At 39.9% G+C, this 21,641-nt stretch overlaps 1 protein-coding gene and 1 long non-coding RNA gene across 2 annotated transcripts in view; one reads left to right on the plus strand and one right to left on the minus strand.

Annotated features, from left to right (window-relative positions):
* nfe2l2a (nuclear factor, erythroid 2-like 2a) overlaps positions 1–9,523 on the plus strand; it is a 25,080-nt gene extending 15,557 nt beyond the window's left edge. Inside the window, 2 exon segments of the mRNA XM_034186527.1 lie at positions 7,972–9,179; positions 9,181–9,523. Coding sequence (XP_034042418.1) covers positions 7,972–9,179; positions 9,181–9,211 — 1,239 coding nt within the window. The 3' untranslated portion in view covers positions 9,212–9,523.
* Positions 174–21,335, minus strand: LOC117524712. Its single transcript, XR_004564835.1, has 3 exons — positions 21,044–21,335; positions 18,027–18,030; positions 174–184 (listed from the first exon to the last, which is right to left on the minus strand). It is a non-coding gene; the product is annotated as an uncharacterized LOC117524712 (long non-coding RNA).
* Positions 21,336–21,641: the final 306 nt, after the last annotated feature.

The following is a 21,641-nucleotide window of genomic DNA, read 5'->3' on the forward strand; positions in this document are numbered from 1 at the left end:
AACAGTTGCCCCAAGGCGCTTTATATTGTAAGGCAAGGCCATACAATAATTATGTAAAACCCCAACGGTCAAAACGACCCCCTGTGAGCAAGCACTTGGCTACAGTGGGAAGGAAAAACTCCCTTTTAACAGGAAGAAACCTCCAGCAGAACCAGGCTCAGGGAGGGGCAGTCTTCTGCTGGGACTGGTTGGGGCTGAGGGAGAGAACCAGGAAAAAGACATGCTGTGGAGGGGAGCAGAGATCGATCACTAATGATTAAATGCAGAGTGGTGCATACAGAGCAAAAAGAGAAAGAAACAGTGCATCATGGGAACCCCCCAGCAGTCTACGTCTATAGCAGCATAACTAAGGGATGGTTCAGGGTCACCTGATCCAGCCCTAACTATAAGCTTTAGCAAAAAGGAAAGTTTTAAGCCTAATCTTAAAAGTAGAGAGGGTGTCTGTCTCCCTGATCTGAATTGGGAGCTGGTTCCACAGGAGAGGAGCCTGAAAGCTGAAGGCTCTGCCTCCCATTCTACTCTTACAAACCCTAGGAACTACAAGTAAGCCTGCAGTCTGAGAGCGAAGCGCTCTATTGGGGTGATATGGTACTACGAGGTCCCTAAGATAAGATGGGACCTGATTATTCAAAACCTTATAAGTAAGAAGAAGAATTTTAAATTCTATTCTAGAATTAACAGGAAGCCAATGAAGAGAGGCCAATATGGGTGAGATATACTCTCTCCTTCTAGTCCCCGTCAGTACTCTAGCTGCAGCATTTTGAATTAACTGAAGGCTTTTTAGGGAACTTTTAGGACAACCTGATAATAATGAATTACAATAGTCCAGCCTAGAGGAAATAAATGCATGAATTAGTTTTTCAGCATCACTCTGAGACAAGACCTTTCTGATTTTAGAGATATTGCGTAAATGCAAAAAAGCAGTCCTACATATTTGTTTAATATGCGCTTTGAATGACATATCCTGATCAAAAATGACTCCAAGATTTCTCACAGTATTACTAGAGGTCAGGGTAATGCCATCCACAGTAAGGATCTGGTTAGACACCATGTTTCTAAGATTTGTGGGGCCAAGTACAATAACTTCAGTTTTATCTGAGTTTAAAAGCAGGAAATTAGAGGTCATCCATGTCTTTATGTCTGTAAGACAATCCTGCAGTTTAGCTAATTGGTGTGTGTCCTCTGGCTTCATGGATAGATAAAGCTGGGTATCATCTGCGTAACAATGAAAATTTAAGCAATACCGTCTAATAATACTGCCTAAGGGAAGCATGTATAAAGTGAATAAAATTGGTCCTAGCACAGAACCTTGTGGAACTCCATTAATTAACTTTAGTCTGTGAAGAAGATTCCCCATTTACATGAACAAATTGTAATCTATTAGACAAATATGATTCAAACCACCGCAGCGCAGTGCCTTTAATACCTATGGCATGCTCTAATCTCTGTAATAAAATTTTATGGTCAACAGTATCAAAAGCAGCACTGAGGTCTAACAGAACAAGCACAGAGATGAGTCCACTGTCCGAGGCCATAAGAAGATCATTTGTAACCTTCACTAATGCTGTTTCTGTACTATGATGAATTCTAAAACCTGACTGAAACTCTTCAAATAGACCATTCCTCTGCAGATGATCAGTTAGCTGTTTTACAACTACCCTTTCAAGAATTTTTGAGAGAAAAGGAAGGTTGGAGATGGGCCTATAATTAGCTAAGATAGCTGGGTCAAGTGATGGCTTTTTAAGTAATGGTTTAATTACTGCCACCTTAAAAGCCTGTGGTACATAGCCAACTAACAAAGATAGATTGATCATATTTAAGATCGAAGCATTAAATAATGGTAGGGCTTCCTTGAGCAGCCTGGTAGGAATGGGGTCTAATAAACATGTTGATGGTTTGGATGAAGTAACTAATGAAAATAACTCAGACAGAACAATCGGAGAGAAAGAGTCTAACCAAATACCGGCATCACTGAAAGCAGCCAAAGATAACGATACGTCTTTGGGATGGTTATGAGTAATTTTTTCTCTAATAGTTAAAATTTTGTTAGCAAAGAAAGTCATGAAGTCATTACTAGTTAAAGTTAATGGAATACTCAGCTCAATAGAGCTCTGACTCTTTGTCAGCCTGGCTACAGTGCTGAAAAGAAACCTGGGGTTGTTCTTATTTTCTTCAATTAGTGATGAGTAGAAAGATGTCCTAGCTTTACGGAGGGCTTTTTTATAGAGCAACAGACTCTTTTTCCAGGCTAAGTGAAGATCTTCTAAATTAGTGAGACGCCATTTCCTCTCCAACTTACGGGTTATCTGCTTTAAGCTACGAGTTTGTGAGTTATACCACGGAGTCAGGCACTTCTGATTTAAAGCTCTCTTTTTTAGAGGAGCTACAGCATCCAAAGTTGTCTTCAGTGAGGATGTAAAACTACTGACGAGATACTCTATCTCACTTACAGAGTTTAGGTAGCTACTCTGCACTGTGTTGGTATATGGCATTAGAGAACATAAAGAAGGAATCATATCCTTAAACCTAGTTACAGCGCTTTCTGAAAGACTTCTAGTGTAATGAAACTTATTCCCCACTGCTGGGTAGTCCATCAGAGTAAATGTAAATGTTAAGAAATGATCAGACAGAAGGGAGTTTTCAGGGAATACTGTTAAGTCTTCTATTTCCATACCATAAGTCAGAACAAGATCTAAGATATGATTAAAGTGATGGGTGGACTCATTTACTTTTTGAGCAAAGCCAATAGAGTCTAATAATAGATTAAATGCAGTGTTGAGGCTGTCATTCACAGCATCTGTGTGGATGTTAAAATCGCCCACTATAATTATCTTATCTGAGCTAAGCACTAAGTCAGACAAAAGGTCTGAAAATTCACAGAGAAACTCACAGTAATGACCAGGTGGACGATAGATAATAACAAATAAAACTGGTTTTTGGGACTTCCAATTTGGATGGACAAGACTAAGAGTCAAGCTTTCAAATGAATTAAAGCTCTGTCTGGGTTTTTGATTAATTAATAAGCTGGAATGGAAGATTGCTGCTAATCCTCCGCCCCGGCCCGTGCTACGAGCATTCTGACAGTTAGTGTGACTCGGGGGTGTTGACTCATTTAAACTAACATATTCATCCTGCTGTAACCAGGTTTCTGTAAGGCAGAATAAATCAATATGTTGATCAATTATTATATCATTTACCAACAGGGACTTAGAAGAGAGAGACCTAATGTTTAATAGACCACATTTAACTGTTTTAGTCTGTGGTGCAGTTGAAGGTGCTATATTATTTTTTCTTTTTGAATTTTTATGCTTAAATAGATTTTTGCTGGTTATTGGTAGTCTGGGAGCAGGCACCGTCTCTACGGGGATGGGGTAATGAGGGGATGGCAGGGGGAGAGAAGCTGCAGAGAGGTGTGTAAGACTACAACTCTGCTTCCTGGTCCCAACCCTGGATAGTCACGGTTTGGAGGATTTAAGAAAATTGGCCAGATTTCTAGAAATGAGAGCTGCTCCATCCAAAGTGGGATGGATGCCGTCTCTCCTAACAAGACCAGGTTTTCCCCAGAAGCTTTGCCAATTATCTATGAAGCCCACCTCATTTTTTGGACACCACTCAGACAGCCAGCAATTCAAGGAGAACATGCGGCTAAACATGTCACTCCCGGTCTGATTGGGGAGGGGCCCAGAGAAAACTACAGAGTCCGACATTGTTTTTGCAAAGTTACACACCGATTTAATGTTAATTTTAGTGACCTCTGATTGGCGTAACCGGGTGTCATTACTGCCAACGTGAATTACAATCTTACCAAATTTACGCTTAGCCTTAGCCAGCAGTTTCAAATTTCCTTCAATGTCGCCTGCTCTGGCCCCCGGAAGACAATTGACTATGGTTGCTGGTGTCGCTAACTTCACATTTCGCAAAACAGAGTCGCCAATAACCAGAGTTTGATCCTCGGCGGGTGTGTCGTCGAGTGGGGAAAAACGGTTAGAGATGTGAACGGGTTGGCGGTGTACACGGGGCTTCTGTTTAGGGCTACGCTTCCTCCTCACAGTCACTCAGTCGGCCTGCTTTCCCGGCTGCTCGGGATCTGCCAGGGGGTAACTAACGGCAGCTAAGCTACCTTGGTCCGCACCGACTACAGGGGCCTGGCTAGCTGTAGAATTTTCCACGGTGCGGAGCCGAGTCTCCAATTCGCCCAGCCTGGCCTCCAAAGCTACGAATAAGCTACACTTATTACAAGTACCGTTACTGATAAAGGAGGCAGAGGAATAACTAAACATTTTACACCCAGAGCAGAAAAGTGCGGGAGAGACAGGAGAAGCCGCCATGCTAAATCGGCTAAGAGCTAGTAGCTACGCTAAGCTAGCGGATTCCTAAAAACACGCAAAGTGAATAATGTGTAAATAATTTAGAGGTGATTCAGCAGAAGGAGTGCTTTAGTTAAGGCACGTAAAGATTACACTGGGAAACAAATCGTAATCTAGATAACTAGATCAATCTAACTGCACAGATTAAACAGCTAACAGATACAGAAAAACACCGCTGTGCTCCGGAACAGGAAGTGATACAATACCGCAGTGAGAGCCAACCACCAGTAGAGGCAAGCAAGGAGTGTTTTTGTTGAGTGTATATATGTATGTATATGTGTGTGTGTGTGTGTATATATATATATGAGTGTATATGTGTGTGTGTGTGTATGTATATGTACACTCAACAAAAATATAAACGCAACACTTTTGGTTTTGCTCCCATTTTGTATGAGATGAACTCAAAGATCTAAAACTTTTTCCACATACACAATATCACCATTTCCCTCAAATATTGTTCACAAACCAGTCTAAATCTGTGATAGTGAGCACTTCTCCTTTGCTGAGATAATCCATCCCACCTCACAGATGCTGATTAGTTAGACACCATGATTAGTGCACAGGTGTACCTTAGACTGCCCACAATAAAAGGCCACTCTGAAAAGTGCAGTTTTGTTTTGCTGGGGGGGGATACCAGTCAGTATCTGGTGTGACCACCATTTTGCCTCCTGCAGTGCAACACATCTCCTTCTCATAGAGTTGATCAGGTTGTCAATTGTGGCCTGTGGAATGTTGGTCCACTTCTCTTCAATGGCTGTGCGAAGTTGCTGGATATTGGCAGGAACTGGTACACGCTGTCGTATACGCCGGTCCAGAGCATCCAAACCATGCTCAATGGGTGACATGTCCGGTGAGTATGCCGGCCATGCAAGAACTGGGACATTTTCAGCTTCCAAGAATTGTGTACAGATCCTTGCAACATGGGGCCGTGCATTATCCTGCTGCAACATGAAGTGATGTTCTTGGATGTATGGCACAACAATGGGCCTCAGGATCTCGTCACGGTATCTCTGTACATTCAAAATGCCATCAATAAAATGCACCTGTGTTCTTCGTCCATAACAGACGCCTGCCCATACCATAACCCCACCGCCACCATGGGCCACTCGATCCACAACATTGACATCAGAAAACTGCTCACCCACATGACGCCACACACGCTGTCTGCCATCTGCCCTGGACAGTGTGAACCGGGATTTATCCGTGAAGAGAACCTCTCCAACGTGCCAAACGCCAGCGAATGTGAGCATTTGCCCACTCAAGTCGGGTACGACGACAAACTGGAGTCAGGTCGAGACCCCGATGAGGACGACGAGCATGCAGATGAGCTTCCCTGAGATGGTTTCTGACAGTTTGTGCAGAAATTCTTTGGTTATGCAAACCGATTGTTCCAGCAGCTGACCCAGTGGCTGGTCTCAGACGATCTTGGAGGTGAACATGCTAGATGTGGAGGTCCTGGGCTAGTGTGGTTACACGTGGTCTGCGGTTGTGAGGCTGGTTGGATGTACTGCCAAATTCTCTGAAACGCCTTTGGAGACGGCTTATGGTAGAGAAATGAACATTCAATACAGGAGCAACAGCTCTGATTGACATTTCTGCTGTCAGCATGCCTATTGCACGCTCCCTCAAATCTTGCAACGTCTGTGGCATTGTGCTGTGTGATAAAACTGCACCTTTCAGAGTGGCCTTTTATTGTGGGCAGTCTAAGGCACACCTGTGCACTAATCATGGTGTCTAATCAGCATCTTGATATGGCACACCTGTGAGGTGAGATGGATTATCTCAGCAAAGGAGAAGTGCTCACTATCACAGATTTAGACTGGTTTGTGAACAATATTTGAGGGAAATGGTGATATTGTGTATGTGGAAAAAGTTTTAGATCTTTGAGTTCATCTCATACAAAATGGGAGCAAAACCAAAAGTGTTGCGTTTATATTTTTGTTGAGTGTGTGTGTGTGCGCTCCACACACACACAGTGGTGGGCACAGATAACCAAAAAATTAACTTTGATAACAGATAATCAGATAACTGAAAAGTTATCTTTGATAAAGATAAACCACCCAAAAATGTATCGGAAGTTACAGATAACCGATAAATTCCAGTATTGTTTCTGGTATATTTGCAACTACTAATAAACTGAAAAAAACAAGGTTACAATGGGCTAAGGAAAATCAATCGTGGACTGTGGATGACTGGATGAAAGTCATATTCAGTGATGAATCTCGAATCTGCAATGGGCAAGGTGATGATGCTGGAACTTTTGTTTGGTGCCGTTCCAATGAGATTTATAAAGATGACTGCCTGAAGAGAACATGTAAATTTCCACAGTCATTGATGATATGGGGCTGCATGTCAGGTAAAGGCACTGGGGAGATGGCTGTCATTACATCATCAATAAATGCACAAGTTTACGTTGATATTTTGGACACTTTTCTTATCCCATCAATTGAAAGGATGTTTGGGGATGATGAAATCATTTTTCAAGATGATGATGATGCATCTTGCCATAGAGCAAAAACTGTGAACACATTCCTTGCAGAAAGACACATAGGGTCAATGTCATGGCCTGCAAATAGTCCGGATCTTAATCCAATTGAAAATCTTTGGTGGAAGTTGAAGAAAATGGTCCATGACAAGGCTCCAACCTGCAAAGCTGATCTGGCAACAGCAATCAGAGAAAGTTGGAGCCAGATTGATGAAGAGTACTGTTTGTCACTCATTAAGTCCATGCCTCAGAGACTGCAAGCTGTTATAAAAGCCAGAGGTGGTGCAACAAAATACTAGTAATGTGTTGGAGTGTTCTTTTGTTTTTCATGATTCTGTAATTTTTTCCTCAGAATTGAGTGATTCCATATTTTTTTTTCCCTCTGCTTGGTCTAAAAAAGTAACCATTACTGACTGCCACAATTATTTTTCCTGATTTCTTATAGTGTTTCTTAAAGACAGAAAGTTGCCATTTGAAATGACTTTAGTTTTGTGTCATGTCTGTGATCTGCTTTTTTTTCTACAAAATTAAACAACTGAATGAACATCCTCCGAGGCCGGTGATTCCATAATTTTTGCCAGGGGTTGTATTATTCTTAACACTACTGTACTTTTCAGTTGGCCAACATTTCTAAAAATCCTTTTTTTTTTGTATTGGTCTTAAGTAATATTCTAATTTTCTGAGATACTGAATTTGGGTTTTTCATTAGTTGTCAGTTATAATAATCAAAATTAAAAAATAAACATTTGAAATATATTAGTATGTGTGTAATGAATGAACATAATTACTGGAACAAATCAACTTTTTCATGATATTCTAATTACATGACCAGCACGTGTGTGTGTGTGTGTGTGTGTGTATATATATATATATATATATATATATATATATATATATATATATATATATATATATATATATATATATATATATATATATATATATATAAAAATGGCATGTTTACACAAGAGATGGTTTCTCTGCATATAAATCACACATGCATGTGATATACATTTTATCCATTCTTTGATTACATCCTTTGCATTTGGCCTCAAAATAAACAAAAAAAAAAAGTCTTGGTGCTGCTGCTAACTGTACATAACTGTTCTTTTATTTTAGCAGTGCCTGAACATGCAGATGGATGACACTCTGGAGACCACTACGTACCCTGTTCCAAACAGCCCTGAACTACCGCAGCCACAATACTCGTTCTACCCGCTGCCCGACCTCTCTGCCGGCGGTGACGTAAACACGCCAGATGTTCGCCCTGATGAATTTCTAAATGTCTTCAGTGGAGCTTTTCCCAGTGTGGCGCAACTAGAAAACCTCAGCCAGATGAATACACAAGCTTCAGAGTTAAACACAGACTTCAGCACAGAAAGTCTGGATGGTATGTTTTACCCCACCTCCATCCTTGGTACTGAGGCAAGTGGCGGTGGTCAAGGCGGCTTTGAAGAGAATCAAAGCCAAATAGTGTCAGAGATCAAGCCTCTCTTCAAACACACAGATTTTTACAGCCTCTCACCCGGAGATGCGTTTGATAGACATACAGAGAAAGCGCCAGACTCCGATTCGGGCGTCTCGTTCAGCACAAGTCCACACTCTAGTTCACCAGATAAATCAGTGTATGGAGATGGGTCTTTTGGTTTTAGTGATTCAGAACAGGATGAAATGGAACATGATCCTGGGAGCACAGAATCAGACTACGCCGAGATGTTCTCCTTAAATTTCCAACCAGATGATCTTCACTTCACATCCTCCTTGTCTCCACCATTGGGACAAGAGCAGGAAAAGAAACCTGGACACTGCAAGACAGAGGCAGCAGAGAACAGTGGCAGTGACGATGCCCCCTTTACCAAAGACAAGAAGAAACGCTCTGAGGGGCGTCTCACTCGAGACGAGCAGAGGGCTAAGGCCCTCCACATCCCTTTCACCGTGGACACAATCATTAATCTACCTGTTGACGACTTCAATGCAATAATGTCGAAGCACGACCTTAACGACAGCCAGTTGGCTCTGGTCCGAGACATCCGGCGGCGCGGCAAGAACAAGGTCGCTGCCCAGAACTGCCGCAAACGCAAGATGGAAAACATTGTGGGACTGGAAGGCGACCTGGATTCGCTGAAGGAGGAAAAGGAGCGGCTGTTGAGTGAGAAGAAACAGAACATCGCAAACCTGAGAGAAATGAAGCAGCAGCTGAGCAGCTTGTATTTGGAGGTGTTCAGCATGCTGAGAGACGAGAAGGGGAATACCTACTCGCCATCTGAATACTCCCTCCAGCAGTCAGCAGACGGCAGCATCTTCCTCGTCCCTCGTGTTAAAAAGACTTAAGACGGAGGACAACCACTTACCTTCATAGTGATGCAGCTTCATCATAGTAATGCTATGCAATAACATTAATAATCACTGTTTTACGTAGCTCCGCAGATCTATGGTAGTTTTTGCTTACTCCTCTTGAATGTAGTATTTTTGATATTACTTTTTTGTACTGGTTTCTATTACCCTCACAGACCAATATTGCTTGTAAATACAAATACTATTTGCTTTTGAGATTGATATAATGTGTAACTGTATATATTGTATATATGTCGATCTCTTGATTTGCTGTCCCAAGTTCTTTTTTTAAAATCCTGACTTCAGTGCTTTTCAATAAATTATTCATATAACCATCTGATGCCAGCATTTTTGAAAATTGCTGCCTACCAGTTAGAGATTGGGGTTGAGTAATAGGTAAATGTTAAAGCAGTGGCCACATTTCGGTTAACTAATTAACAACGCCACTTTTATTGTTATTTGAAAGTCAATAATGCCAGACAAATTATTCATTTTCTGTACCTGCATATGCCAATCAAAATGGTACAGGGGGTACTGGAGCATACCCCAGCAGACATGGGACAAGAGGTGGAGCACACCCTGGACAGGACGCCAGTCTATTGCAGGGCCACAAATGCATTCACTCATGCAAACTCCACACAGAAAAGACCAGGTGGGAATCAATCCCAGTCCTTACTAACCACTACGTCACCGTGCTACCGCACATCAATGAGCTCCCATTAAATTTAGTTCTAACTTAAAGACTAGCAAGTTTTTAAAAATGTTTAATGGCTATAAGTTTGAAAACCCTATAAAAATAAATGTTTGGTGTCGGAACTTGTATACCAGATTATTTAGCAAGAAATGGACAAATTGTATGATGAAAAACATTGGCTCAACATGGAACAGGTCAAGCCTAACTGTGCCCACCAAACTAAAAACTAATAATGGTAGTATGAAGTAAAACAAATGCCTTAATTACACCACTTTCATGGCATCTTATGTTTTATTGAAAAATCCAAGTTGTGTAATCCTGCAAAACCTTGAGACGCTTAAAGAAATCACACCCACTGCATTCACGTCTACCCTATAAAAAACACACTTGACCTACATGTCTGTGCACTCATTTGAAGCCACTTATGACAGCTTCACAATGGTCCACCAGTAAAGGCAAAAAGTTACACAATTACTGTTTGCGAATCATTGCACTTTCACACACAGATACTACCTTTGATCACTGAGCCTGTTTACCCAAACTCTACTTGCATCACCACTAGATAAATGAACTTTAACACTGATATTTGGCCGTTGCTCCCCCCCCAAAACCCTGGGCAATGCACAACAAATACAGCAGCTCATAAAAATGAACAACTCAGTTTGTGTAACATGCTTTTATTTAAGAGCACAAAACAACCATGGGTTCATTCTTTGTAATAAAGTCAGTTTGAAACACTACACTTGAGGCAACTTGTAAAAAAAAAAAACAAAATGGTAAAAGCTGACTTTTGAATTTAACAAAACATCCTTTTCCTCTATGTATAACTGTCAAGTAGAATTTCAAGTCTATAAAGGTAACTTGTACATTCTACATCTAACAAATTATCATGCCTTTTAAATCAAATTTAATATGATGAAGATAAAAAAGGCATTTCACAAATTTATCCAAATGTCATTCAGTTTATCCAAACACAAAGTTTCTTAATGACTTTTAATTTTAAATTTTAAGGACTGCACACAAATTAGCAATGTCTGCCGACTGTCTGGATACAGCGTCTTAAATGCTTTAAAACTGTCACTATTGTTCTCATCTGATCAAATGGTATCTGCAGTGCTACCTGTAATCTTTCAAGATTCAGGTAAGCTTTATGCCCGAGGGACAATTTAAGTCTCAGAGCAGCACACACACACACACACACACACACACACACACACACACACACACACACACACACACACACACACACACACACACACACAAAAGCATTTGTCTACATGTGCCATCTGATAAAACATTCAAAAAGAGGTTGAGAGTTCTTTAAATACATGCTGCAACAACCTTCAAATCATTACACATTTGTACACAATTCTAATTTAAGAGCTGTGACTATTTTCAATGTGTTTATTCCCAGTTTAAAAAAAGTTAAAATTGAAAGTAGCATTGTAAAGTTTTGTTGAATTTATAAACTTGACCATTTGTTAGGCTACACAACTGTAAACATTGGACCAAAGAAAATCTTAATTTTTCTTTTTTAATATTTATATACATTTTTTTTTTTTGGTAATTTGGCCTCTCTACACCAACACAATTAAAATGAACAAAAATATAAACACTTTTGTCTTTGCTACGATTTTTCATAAACTCAAGCATCTAAAACATATACAAAAAACCTATTTCTCTCAAATATTGTTCAGAATAGTTGCACAACAATCATGCGGTCTAATCAGCATGAAAAATGAGAGCAAAAACAAAAGTCTTGCTTTTATATTTTTGTTCAGTGTATATGTGCTTTTAGTGCACTTTCAGATATAATTCAAGGGTACTAAAGCCCTTTTCACACCAGGCCAACGTAGAGATGTGTAATGTGGTGTACCAACCAGAGGTGAGACGAAATTGCTGTCAAATCATTCTCAAGTTATCAATCTGCAAGTCCCAAGTCCAGGGCTGTGAAATGAAAACTGTGAAATCCGAGGAAAATTCGCAGGGCCCTAGAAACCAAATTAATTTTGTATCTAATAATACATTCTCAGCATCTCCTGGAAGAAAATATTTCAAAAGAAGTGCATATTTAAATGATCCTAGATTCAACCTTTCATTTAAACTGTCAAAAAAATAACAGAATATGACATGGAAGTAGGACCTGAAATGATTTTCCTTTTAATTGTAAACCAAATTATGCATTAACTCAGAACAATTAAACTACATGATATTCACGAAGACTGAAAAGACTGTTACAGCATTTCAAAAACCACAGCTAAAGCTTGTAGAATATTTTGAAAAACATGGTAAAATATCAGTAACATACCTTTTAGTAAAAAAAAAAGTCACATTGTGTAAATTCCTGTAAATCTACTCAAATCCAGTCTTTTTTTCGAATGACAAGTCTACTTAATAAAAAGTCATTTACATTCTTGTGTAAATTCATGTAAATCCATTCAAAGCCACAATATATTTTTTTCCAATGGAAGAAAGTCTAGATTATTAATAAAAAAGAGTTCCATAATCTTTTCTAAAATCCTATTAGAACAGCATGTTTATTTTCCAGGGAGAAAAATTCTTACCATGTTTCCTGAAGGCAATTCGCTTTTTCCGTGTATCTTGTAGGTGTGGTCATGGAGCCAACGACAATTCCACAGATTCTTGTCCTTATCAAATGTTTTCAAACCGTCTGTCTCGCCATCTTCTGTCTGATGTTGCTCCGTGACACAGACATGCTGCAAAATTCTTCTTTTAAAAACTTGCGAGCTCTAAAATTTTGCGATGTCCACATGCTGTTTAGTTGAAGCATCTTGCAGGAGCCATACAGCGTTGCCGCAGCAACCAACCAGTCCCGCTTTATGACAACTGTAATAACAGCTACGCTTTAAGTGGCATTTTTCCTCCACGAACGTCCCTGGATCCGAGGACACAGATTTGTATCTGTAATACACAGATCAGTGTCCACGGACTTATAAAATTTGCATGATGTGGTAAAAAAAGAAAACACTTTGCAATAGGCATTTTACCCCCCCCCCCCCCCCATGATAAAATCCGTGGAAATCCTCGGATCCGAAGAGTTTTCACAGCCCTGCAAGTCAAGTCTCAAGTCAGCTTTCAAACAATTGGTGGTCATTAAAACTTGAAATTTGACTTGGGGCTTGCTGATTCATGACTTGAGAGTGACTTTGTCCCACCTCTGGTACCAACTATGCTGAGTTTATGCAGCCCTATGGCAATACGTTGAAGGATGTCAAGGGGTCTGCGAAATGGACACACACACAAAAAAATTAAATTAATCATGTCTGTGGACTTTCAGCACAGAGCACTGGACGCCGTGCTTTATGCAAGTCTACACAACACTGCGCTACTGTACATCATGGCTCCGCAATTGTATGCAACCCTAAATCCTTTTTTTTTTTTTAAACCAATGCATACCTGCATTGCTAGATTTTATTCATCCCACTGGACTCTGCTGAACTTTGCTGACAGTGAAGCTTCAAAACCACAGAAGAGGCAGGCCCAGCTTCCCCCCTGCGTGCAATTTACACAGCCATTCCAGCATACTAGATACGCAGCACAACGGAACTCCACGCAGGCCCGGTGTGAAAGGGGCTTAAGAAAAACCATTTAGGAATTACAGCCATCTGAAGACACTGGTGGGACCTGGTCCAGTCTGTGTGGAGGTTGCATGACCATCCCGCGTTACCTGGGTTCCTTGTGGGTGTGTTGGCTGAAACCTCAAAAGACAAGCTTGTTAGGTGAACTATGAACTCTGAAACTGACCACAGGCACATCTTTCCATCATGTATCTGGGTGGGCGGGGGGAAGCACATGAATTGGACAGATTGCTCCTTTGTAAAAGGACCGGGGCGGGGCACGACAAGCAATTTACAGCAACAAGCACAGAAACTGGTTGCTTGAGCCATAAAATCCTTTAATTTTTAGGAAACATCATCTCAGTGTCTGTGAACCATCTGTGGCTACAAAGTTTGTTTGCTATTAAGAAATGTGGTTAACATCAGTGGGCAAGAACGATGCATAATGACCTATTTAACGGGTTCTTCCGCTTAAAAAAATATTTTCACCAGTTGTGTGTGTATGTGTGTGTATATACAACCCCTGGCAAAAATTATGGAATCACCGGCCTCGGAGGATGTTCATTCAGTTGTTTAATTTTGTAGAAAAAAAGCAGATCACAGACATGACACAAAACTAAAGTCATTTCAAATGGCAACTTTCTGGCTTTAAGAAACACTATAATAAAAAAAAAAAAAAAAAAATGTGGCAGTCACTAACGGTTACTTTTTAGACCAAGCAGAGGGAAAAAAATATGGAATCACTCAATTCTGAGGAAAAAATTATGGAATCATGAAAAACGAAAGAATGCGCCAACACATCACTAGTATTTTGTTGCACCACCTCTGGCTTTTATAACAGCTTGCAGTCTCTGAGGCATGGACTTAATGAGTGACAAACAGTACTCTTCATCAATCTGGCTCCAACTTTCTCTGATTGCTGTTGCCAGATCAGCTTTGCAGGTTGGAGCCTTGTCATGGACCATTTTCTTCAACTTCCACCAAAGATTTTCAATTGGATTAAGATCCGGACTATTTGCAGGCCATGACATTGACCCTATGTGTCTTTTTGCAAAGAATGTTTTCACAGTTTTTGCTCTATGGCAAGATGCATTATCATCTTGAAAAATGATTTCATCATCCCCAAACATCCTTTCAATTGATGGGATAAGAAAAGTGTCCAAAATATCAACGTAAACTTGTGCATTTACTGATGTAATGACAGCCATCTCCCCAGTGCCTTTACCTGACATGCAGCCCCATATCATCAATGACTGTGGAAATTTACGTTCTCTCTCACCAAAGTTCCAGCATCATCACCTTGCCCAATGCAGATTTGAGATTCATCACTGAATATGACTTTCATCCAGTCATCCACAGTCCACGATTGATTTTCCTTAGCCCATTGTAACCTTGTTTTTTTCTGTTTAGGTGTTAATGATGGCTTTCGTTTAACTTTTCTGTATGTAAATCCCATTTCCTTTAGGCGGTTTCTTACAGTTTGGTCACAGACGTTGACTCCAGTTTTCTCCCATTCGTTCCTCATTTGTTTTGTTGTGCATTTTCGATTTTTGAGACATATTGCTTTAAGTTTTCTGTCTTGACGCTTTGATGTCTTCCTTGGTCTACCAGTATGTTTGCCTTTAACAACCTTTCCATGTTGTTTGTATTTGGTCCAGAGTTTAGACACAGCTGACTGTGAACAACCAACATCTTTTGCAACATTGCGTGATGATTTACCCTCTTTTAAGAGTTTGATAATCCTCTCCTTTGTTTCAATTGACATCTCGTGTTGGAGCCATGATTCACATCAGTCCACTTGGTGCAACAGCTCTCCAAGGTGTGATCACTCCTTTTTAGATGCAGACTAACGAGCAGATCTGATTTGATGCAGGTGTTAGTTTTGGGGATGAAAATTTACAGGGTGATTCCATAATTTTTTCCTCAGAATTGAGTGATTCCATACTTTTTCCCTCTGCTTGGTCTAAAAAAGTAACCATTACTGACTGCCAATTTTTTTTTTCCTGATTTCTTATAGTGTTTCTTAAAGCCAGAAAGTTGCCATTTGAAATGACTTTAGCTTTGTGTCATGTCTGTGATCTGCTTTTTTTCTACAAAATTAAACAACTGAATGAACATCCTCCGAAGCCGGCGATTCAATAATTATTGCCAGGGGTTGTGTGTGTGTGTATATATATATAAACTTGTTACAAAATCAGCTTAGTAAAAATGTATTCATTCATTGTTGTTTGTGTACATTTTCATGTCCTAAACAAGATTTCTTCAACATCTATCAGAAAGCAGTTCAACCGCAAATCAGAAAACATTGAGAAGTATGGAAAACGGGAGATCTTTTTCCCCCCTGGTCAACGCTCTCTCTCTCTCTCTATATATATATATATCCATTCCTGCACTTAAGACCTGCAACACATTCAAAATAAAGTTGGGATGCTAAAACATTTACCACTTTGTGATGTTAAAGTAGGGTTCTCGCCAGCATTATAAGTGTTACGGCCCATTACGCTGCTGCCTGAAAAAAATGCGCTGCAGTTTGGCCGTTACGCAGTTTCCAAAGGTGTGTAGCTGGAAAATGATCATTTCTGATGATCAGAAATGATCATCTCTAATTGTGGACCTGCAGCGGGTCCATGATCAATGTGCGGTCACAGCCTCACCTGTCATCATGGGAAGAAGAAAAAAGTAAAATAAAAACATAAATTACATTTATCCAGTGATTTGTGCTATAAAGTTATTTTCCTTTTAACTTAAATCAGTTTTAGATTATTTTTTATTCAAAATCGCTAAATTTGCCATTCAAATAGTGAGAAAAGATGTGCAGTGAGGCAGCAGCCAGCCGTGCCTCACCTTGGATTGTGCAGTCACTGGGCTGATGGAATGCTGTGCAGTGAGACTGACTGTCTACTGTATGTCACCATTAAAATGGCCAAACACTTTGGCTATATGAACTTAAATTACATAGTTTAGCTGATGTACATAATGTAGTGTTTTTTGTTAACAGCTGTATGTGTAGTGTTTCATGTGCTGAGTAATCACAAAAATGGCCGCAAAAACGCATCAAGGCACGCAGTTCTCCTGTCTCATGTTAGGGGGCACTAGTGATCCCAGGGATTCTTCTTACAGCAGCTCCTCAGCTGCAGAATAAGTGACAGCAAGCTATAAGAGCAGCCGTTCACTAATTTTTTTTTTTCCCCTCTCACCTGGACTTTACTTACAGAATGGAGGATTACACATCCAAAGTGGGGGAAAAAAATTAAAATTAAACAGTAATTTCAATCAAAGCAGGAGGTAATAATTAAGACGGGAGCTGAAAGGTTTGCTTCAGACAACAGAAGAGCTGCTCTTTTTGAATGCTGTGGGACAGACTAAAGTCTGGCTTTGTGGACGTCCAGTAAGGAACTGCCTTTTTGCGCTTTATTTTCTCAACTTGTGACAATGTCTGGACTCAGATGGGATATTGTGACCTGAAGAATTTACAAAGAAGTGTCATCACCGACGAGCAGTCGACCACTCGCATTCAAAGCCAGAAAACAGAGTCAGAACAGGACTGATGGACGACTTTCTTCCCTGGCAGTGACCTCCACTGAGACAGAGACATTAAAACTGAAAGAGGATAAGGAAAACTTCCACAAACAAGTCACTGATGCTTTTATTCAGAAGGAGCGGTACATGGACTTTATTTCTAAGTAAAGGTAAGACCATTGTAACATTAAAAAAAACCAAAAAACATTTAATTAAATGTGCTTTTTGTGTGCTACAGTTTGTATGTGTAAGAATGTTGGTATGAGATTTTAAATATAACCCGTTAACTGCTGTCAAATGGTGAATAAGCTACTCTGTGAGCTTCATATGTTAAGTCAGTGCCTCACCAGCCATCAACCTCACCGTATGTCACTGTAGACAACCTACTGAGATATTACATATATATATATATATATATATATATATATATACACACACACATAAAATCAACCTCAGTCAAACCCATTTAAAGATGTCAACTGCAACTCTTGCTGATTTAAAGTCACTACCAGACTATTGTGTTATTGCTGGCAAGAAAAGAGAATCGTCATCGTCAGTCCCTTCTTCTCCCTAAGATTTTTAAATTCATAACCCTCTAGAACACTATTGCATGCAATTTGGGTGCCAAATTTTGTGAAGTAAAGCCATAGCTTTAACAGAAGAGTCTTTCTAAATCTTTGATGTTTGTAAATTAAAACCATAGCTTAGTTGTTGTTTCAGGTGAGATGGTTTCTTGATAAACACAATAATGACCCATGAACATTTATTTTTAGACAAAATAGCATAAAAAGTAATTTGTACATTTAAGTCTGGTGGATTCCTTCATTCACATCTGCAATTCAATCAGGGAAAAAGACACCGCAAATCAATATAAATATTCTAAACACAACAGGAGATGATGTAACGACTGCAGTGCGTCTGTTTTATAAGAATTTCCCATGATTGTTTTTTTTAAATTAGTCATTTCAACATTAAATCTGCCCTCAATGACTATGTGATTGCTTTTAATGTTGTAATCAGGACAGTAATTACTAAAATATGAATTTCACTATTCTAGTGACTGTGAACGTTTTAAAATTATGCACAATAGGGGCGGGGCTTCTATCTGTGCAAATGTCTTTGACTGAACTTTGACTTCATGGACATGTTTAATGATTCATTCATTTAATGTTATAAGGAAAAAGTTATTTTCCCAAACAAAATAGTTGCTATTCAAAGAGCTCTTTTATTTATAAGCATAGCATGTGTGATTTTGCAGAGATGACAGGTGAACTGGACCCTCAGGACATTTAACCAGACGAAGGTCTCCTCTGCAGCTTCAACCTCAAATTGGTGGACTTTGGAGACACTTTCCTCACATTTTTAAGCGCAGAGATGTTCTCTTCTTCCATCTGGACTTTGGATTTTGGTAAATTTAGACTACCCCCTAACCCCTGGCTTTAAAGGTGATTTTCCCCACCCCATTACGCGGAGAAAAAAAAATCCTGCTGAGAACCCTGTAAAGCAATGAAGCATTTCAATTTTTTTGCATGATTTCATTTCAAAATTCTACACCCATTCTTTATTGGAGACATAAGTACTTGTACCATGTACCCAGAATTAACTTTACCCATCCATTTTCTTTACCCACTTACTCCAGTTAAGGGTCATGTGGACCTGGAGCCAATCCCAGGGTACACACTGGACAGGACACCAGTCTGTCACTGGGCCACATATAAACAAACCTATGGACAAGTTCTGAAGTTTCCACTTCACCTAACCCGTATGTCTTTGGATTAAGAGGAAGCCAGACCACCGGGAGGAAACCCAAGCACACATAGGGAGAACATACAAACTCCACACAGAAAGGCCACAGGTGGGAATCGAGCCGATGACCTTCTTGCTGTGTGGCAGCAGTGCTAACCACTAATCCACCATCAAGTGTATCTTTTGTTTCATTTAAACTTCATTGTGGTTGTGTATACAGCAGGAAAAAACAACAAAAAAGTAAGTCTTATGTGCTTGACTACTTATTTTATTTGACTACTGTTACTCAATGTACCGTACCTGCGCACTGTAACCCCCCAACCTCAAGCATCCACCCTCCTTTCTTAAATAAGTCTGTTTAAATGCCCACCCTAAATTAAACTAACTTACACTAAAATTAATGTTGTGACCCCAACACATAAAGCAAAATATGAGTTTTCAGTAAGTTTTTCTCATCATTTCTGCATCTTACCTGTGATGTCATCAATGTGCGCTATTCTTTTCCAAGGTCTGTAAATGCACTGGGTGAACCACCAAAAGTTTTGTTTGAATGGGGAATTATTTTTTAGTTCACAAATTATTTTACTCATGCATGTAATGTTTTTTACTTTAGTGGAATGACACCGCCGTCAATTTCTGAGTTTGCAGAACGGATTGGCATTAAATGGGTGAATTATTTGTGATGAAATCAGTTATTTTATCAAAAAATATATGGCGGGGCGAGCAATCCGACGAAGCGGCAACACTCGAGCCTGTACTTTACCCCCAAACCAGGAAGTTATAGATTGCAGGCCTGTGACTGGCTGCTTGAGGCTGGCTCCAAAACAGCGCATTCCCACAGAACTCCATGTTAAAATGTACAACATCAAAGCAGAAATAAACAGGTTTAATGCCTGGTACAAAATAACTGTTTTGCTCTCATAGTTTCCACCTCCATGTGAACTGTGTGTGTGTTTTTGTTTTTTAATTCCTTAGTGTAAGACATTTAAAGCCATAAAACTCTGTATAATTATGGGTGTGGTTGCTTTGAATGACAGCAGCTGGGTCCACCTGATGTGGAGCAGCTCGCTGTTATGCTGTGTCTTGTTTGTTTGCAGTATTTTATTACAAAATACCTGTGGTGAAATGTCCTAATGGATCAGCTAAGACCTCTGGCAAAATTTGCGCTTAAGTGAAGCTTGTCAGATTTGATGCTGAATGCTAAAGCTGTTAGCACTTTTATCAGCTGTTGGTAGCCTGATTCGTTACGTCCACTTAATGTACGATTACTGATAAAATAAGCTATTCATAAATTTTAATGTCCACTCCAAGGTAAATCGTATGACAACTGCCGCGTAGTCCACAAAAACATGGACTTAATAAACACCCCAACTAAGACAGGGGCGTGGTCAGGATATATATATTTTTTGTCACAGAGCCACCCATGCACCACCTCTTTATACATTATTGAGTTCATTGTGCATCATTGTGAGTGGGGCTCTCAGCATGGTGATGCCCAGAGAAGGGTGTCATTTTGGCTGTTCTGGGTCTCTATAGAAAACCAACGGGTATTATCATAGTCTATAATTCACATGAGCATAATGTTGACTGCGTGCTTATGCATGAGCCCACACACTTTTCAGGTAGAATTTTTTGTGGAACACCCCGGGCCTTCTGATATGCGGGTACGGTACATGTTTTAAAATGAACAAATCTAATTTTCCATCATAAATTAATTATGAACAGTCACCATCAAAAACTGTTTTGCACAGTGATTCATCTACAAGTGAATTACAACCATAGAGCCAAACAGAAGAACCACAGGATGGACTCATCTGGTGACCATCTACCACCAAGGAGGCAGTGCTGCCATCACCCAATACGGCAACTTAGAGCAAGTCAACACAATGAGTGGTACGGCTGAGTGTTGAAACCTACTCCCCTGGTGTCTATTTACTTATATGGCTCTGTAATGCCCTGGAAATAACTAGAGTTGTGTTACGATTGCTTGAACCAAGAAATGCTGGTGTAAAGCATATTTCCACAAGTGAATATTTGAACCTGACCCCCAGAGAAAATCAAGACAAATGGCACCAGAATGACCAGGAACTTTAGGTAAGCATGGTGGTTGCATACAGCATACATGCTGCAGAAATTGTATAGTTTTGCAGGGATAATAAATATCTCAGACTCACTTTTATTGTCACTCGACTCTTACTGGCAGAACGAAATGCAGTTCCTCCAGGTCTCGGTGTAGTTAACTGGGACAAAAATTTTAACCTAATCTATTGTATAAACTTTTGCAATACTGTATAAACTTTTGCAATGTACAATATCTTACAAATATCTACCTCTGTAGTCATTTTAAAGTTGACATATTTAAGGCTGAATGCACCGACTAAGTTTTAAGCATTACACTGTTGTAACTCCTAAAGGCTATTAAGCTCATATGCTGCATACTTCATGTTAGTGACTCCAGATCAAAATTCTCCAAAAACATTGCTGTCCCAAAATTACCAAGGCAGGGTTCTAGCTAGTGCAAACTTGTGTTACGGCCCGTTACGCTATAATTTTGGACCGTTCTGATTTTCAATACAGCGTCTTTAATCAACTGTTTCTGCAGCACGACTCCAGTTTGAAGCGTGAATCGAAGCAATGCTTTGATTCAATGGCTCATGACTCTTTGATTCGCTGCTCTTCAGAAGTGGTAAGTCTGCTTCTTAACTCCTCTGAAAGCCATTAAAATATAAGTCACTTTTGTGTGGATTAAAGTCACTAACTGCGACTCTTGTCGTGTTGCAGTCGAGAAATGTCCTTTGTTCCGTGCTTCAAACGCTGCGCGGCTCTCTGCTGAGACAGTCTGCTCGGAATTAATAACTTCAAAACGAATCGCCGCTTTAAATAAAATGACACCTCTTACAAATGTTGCAATACAGACA

Source organism: Thalassophryne amazonica, chromosome 14 (genome assembly GCF_902500255.1).
Source record: "Thalassophryne amazonica chromosome 14, fThaAma1.1, whole genome shotgun sequence".
Lineage (NCBI taxonomy): Eukaryota > Metazoa > Chordata > Actinopteri > Batrachoidiformes > Batrachoididae > Thalassophryne > Thalassophryne amazonica.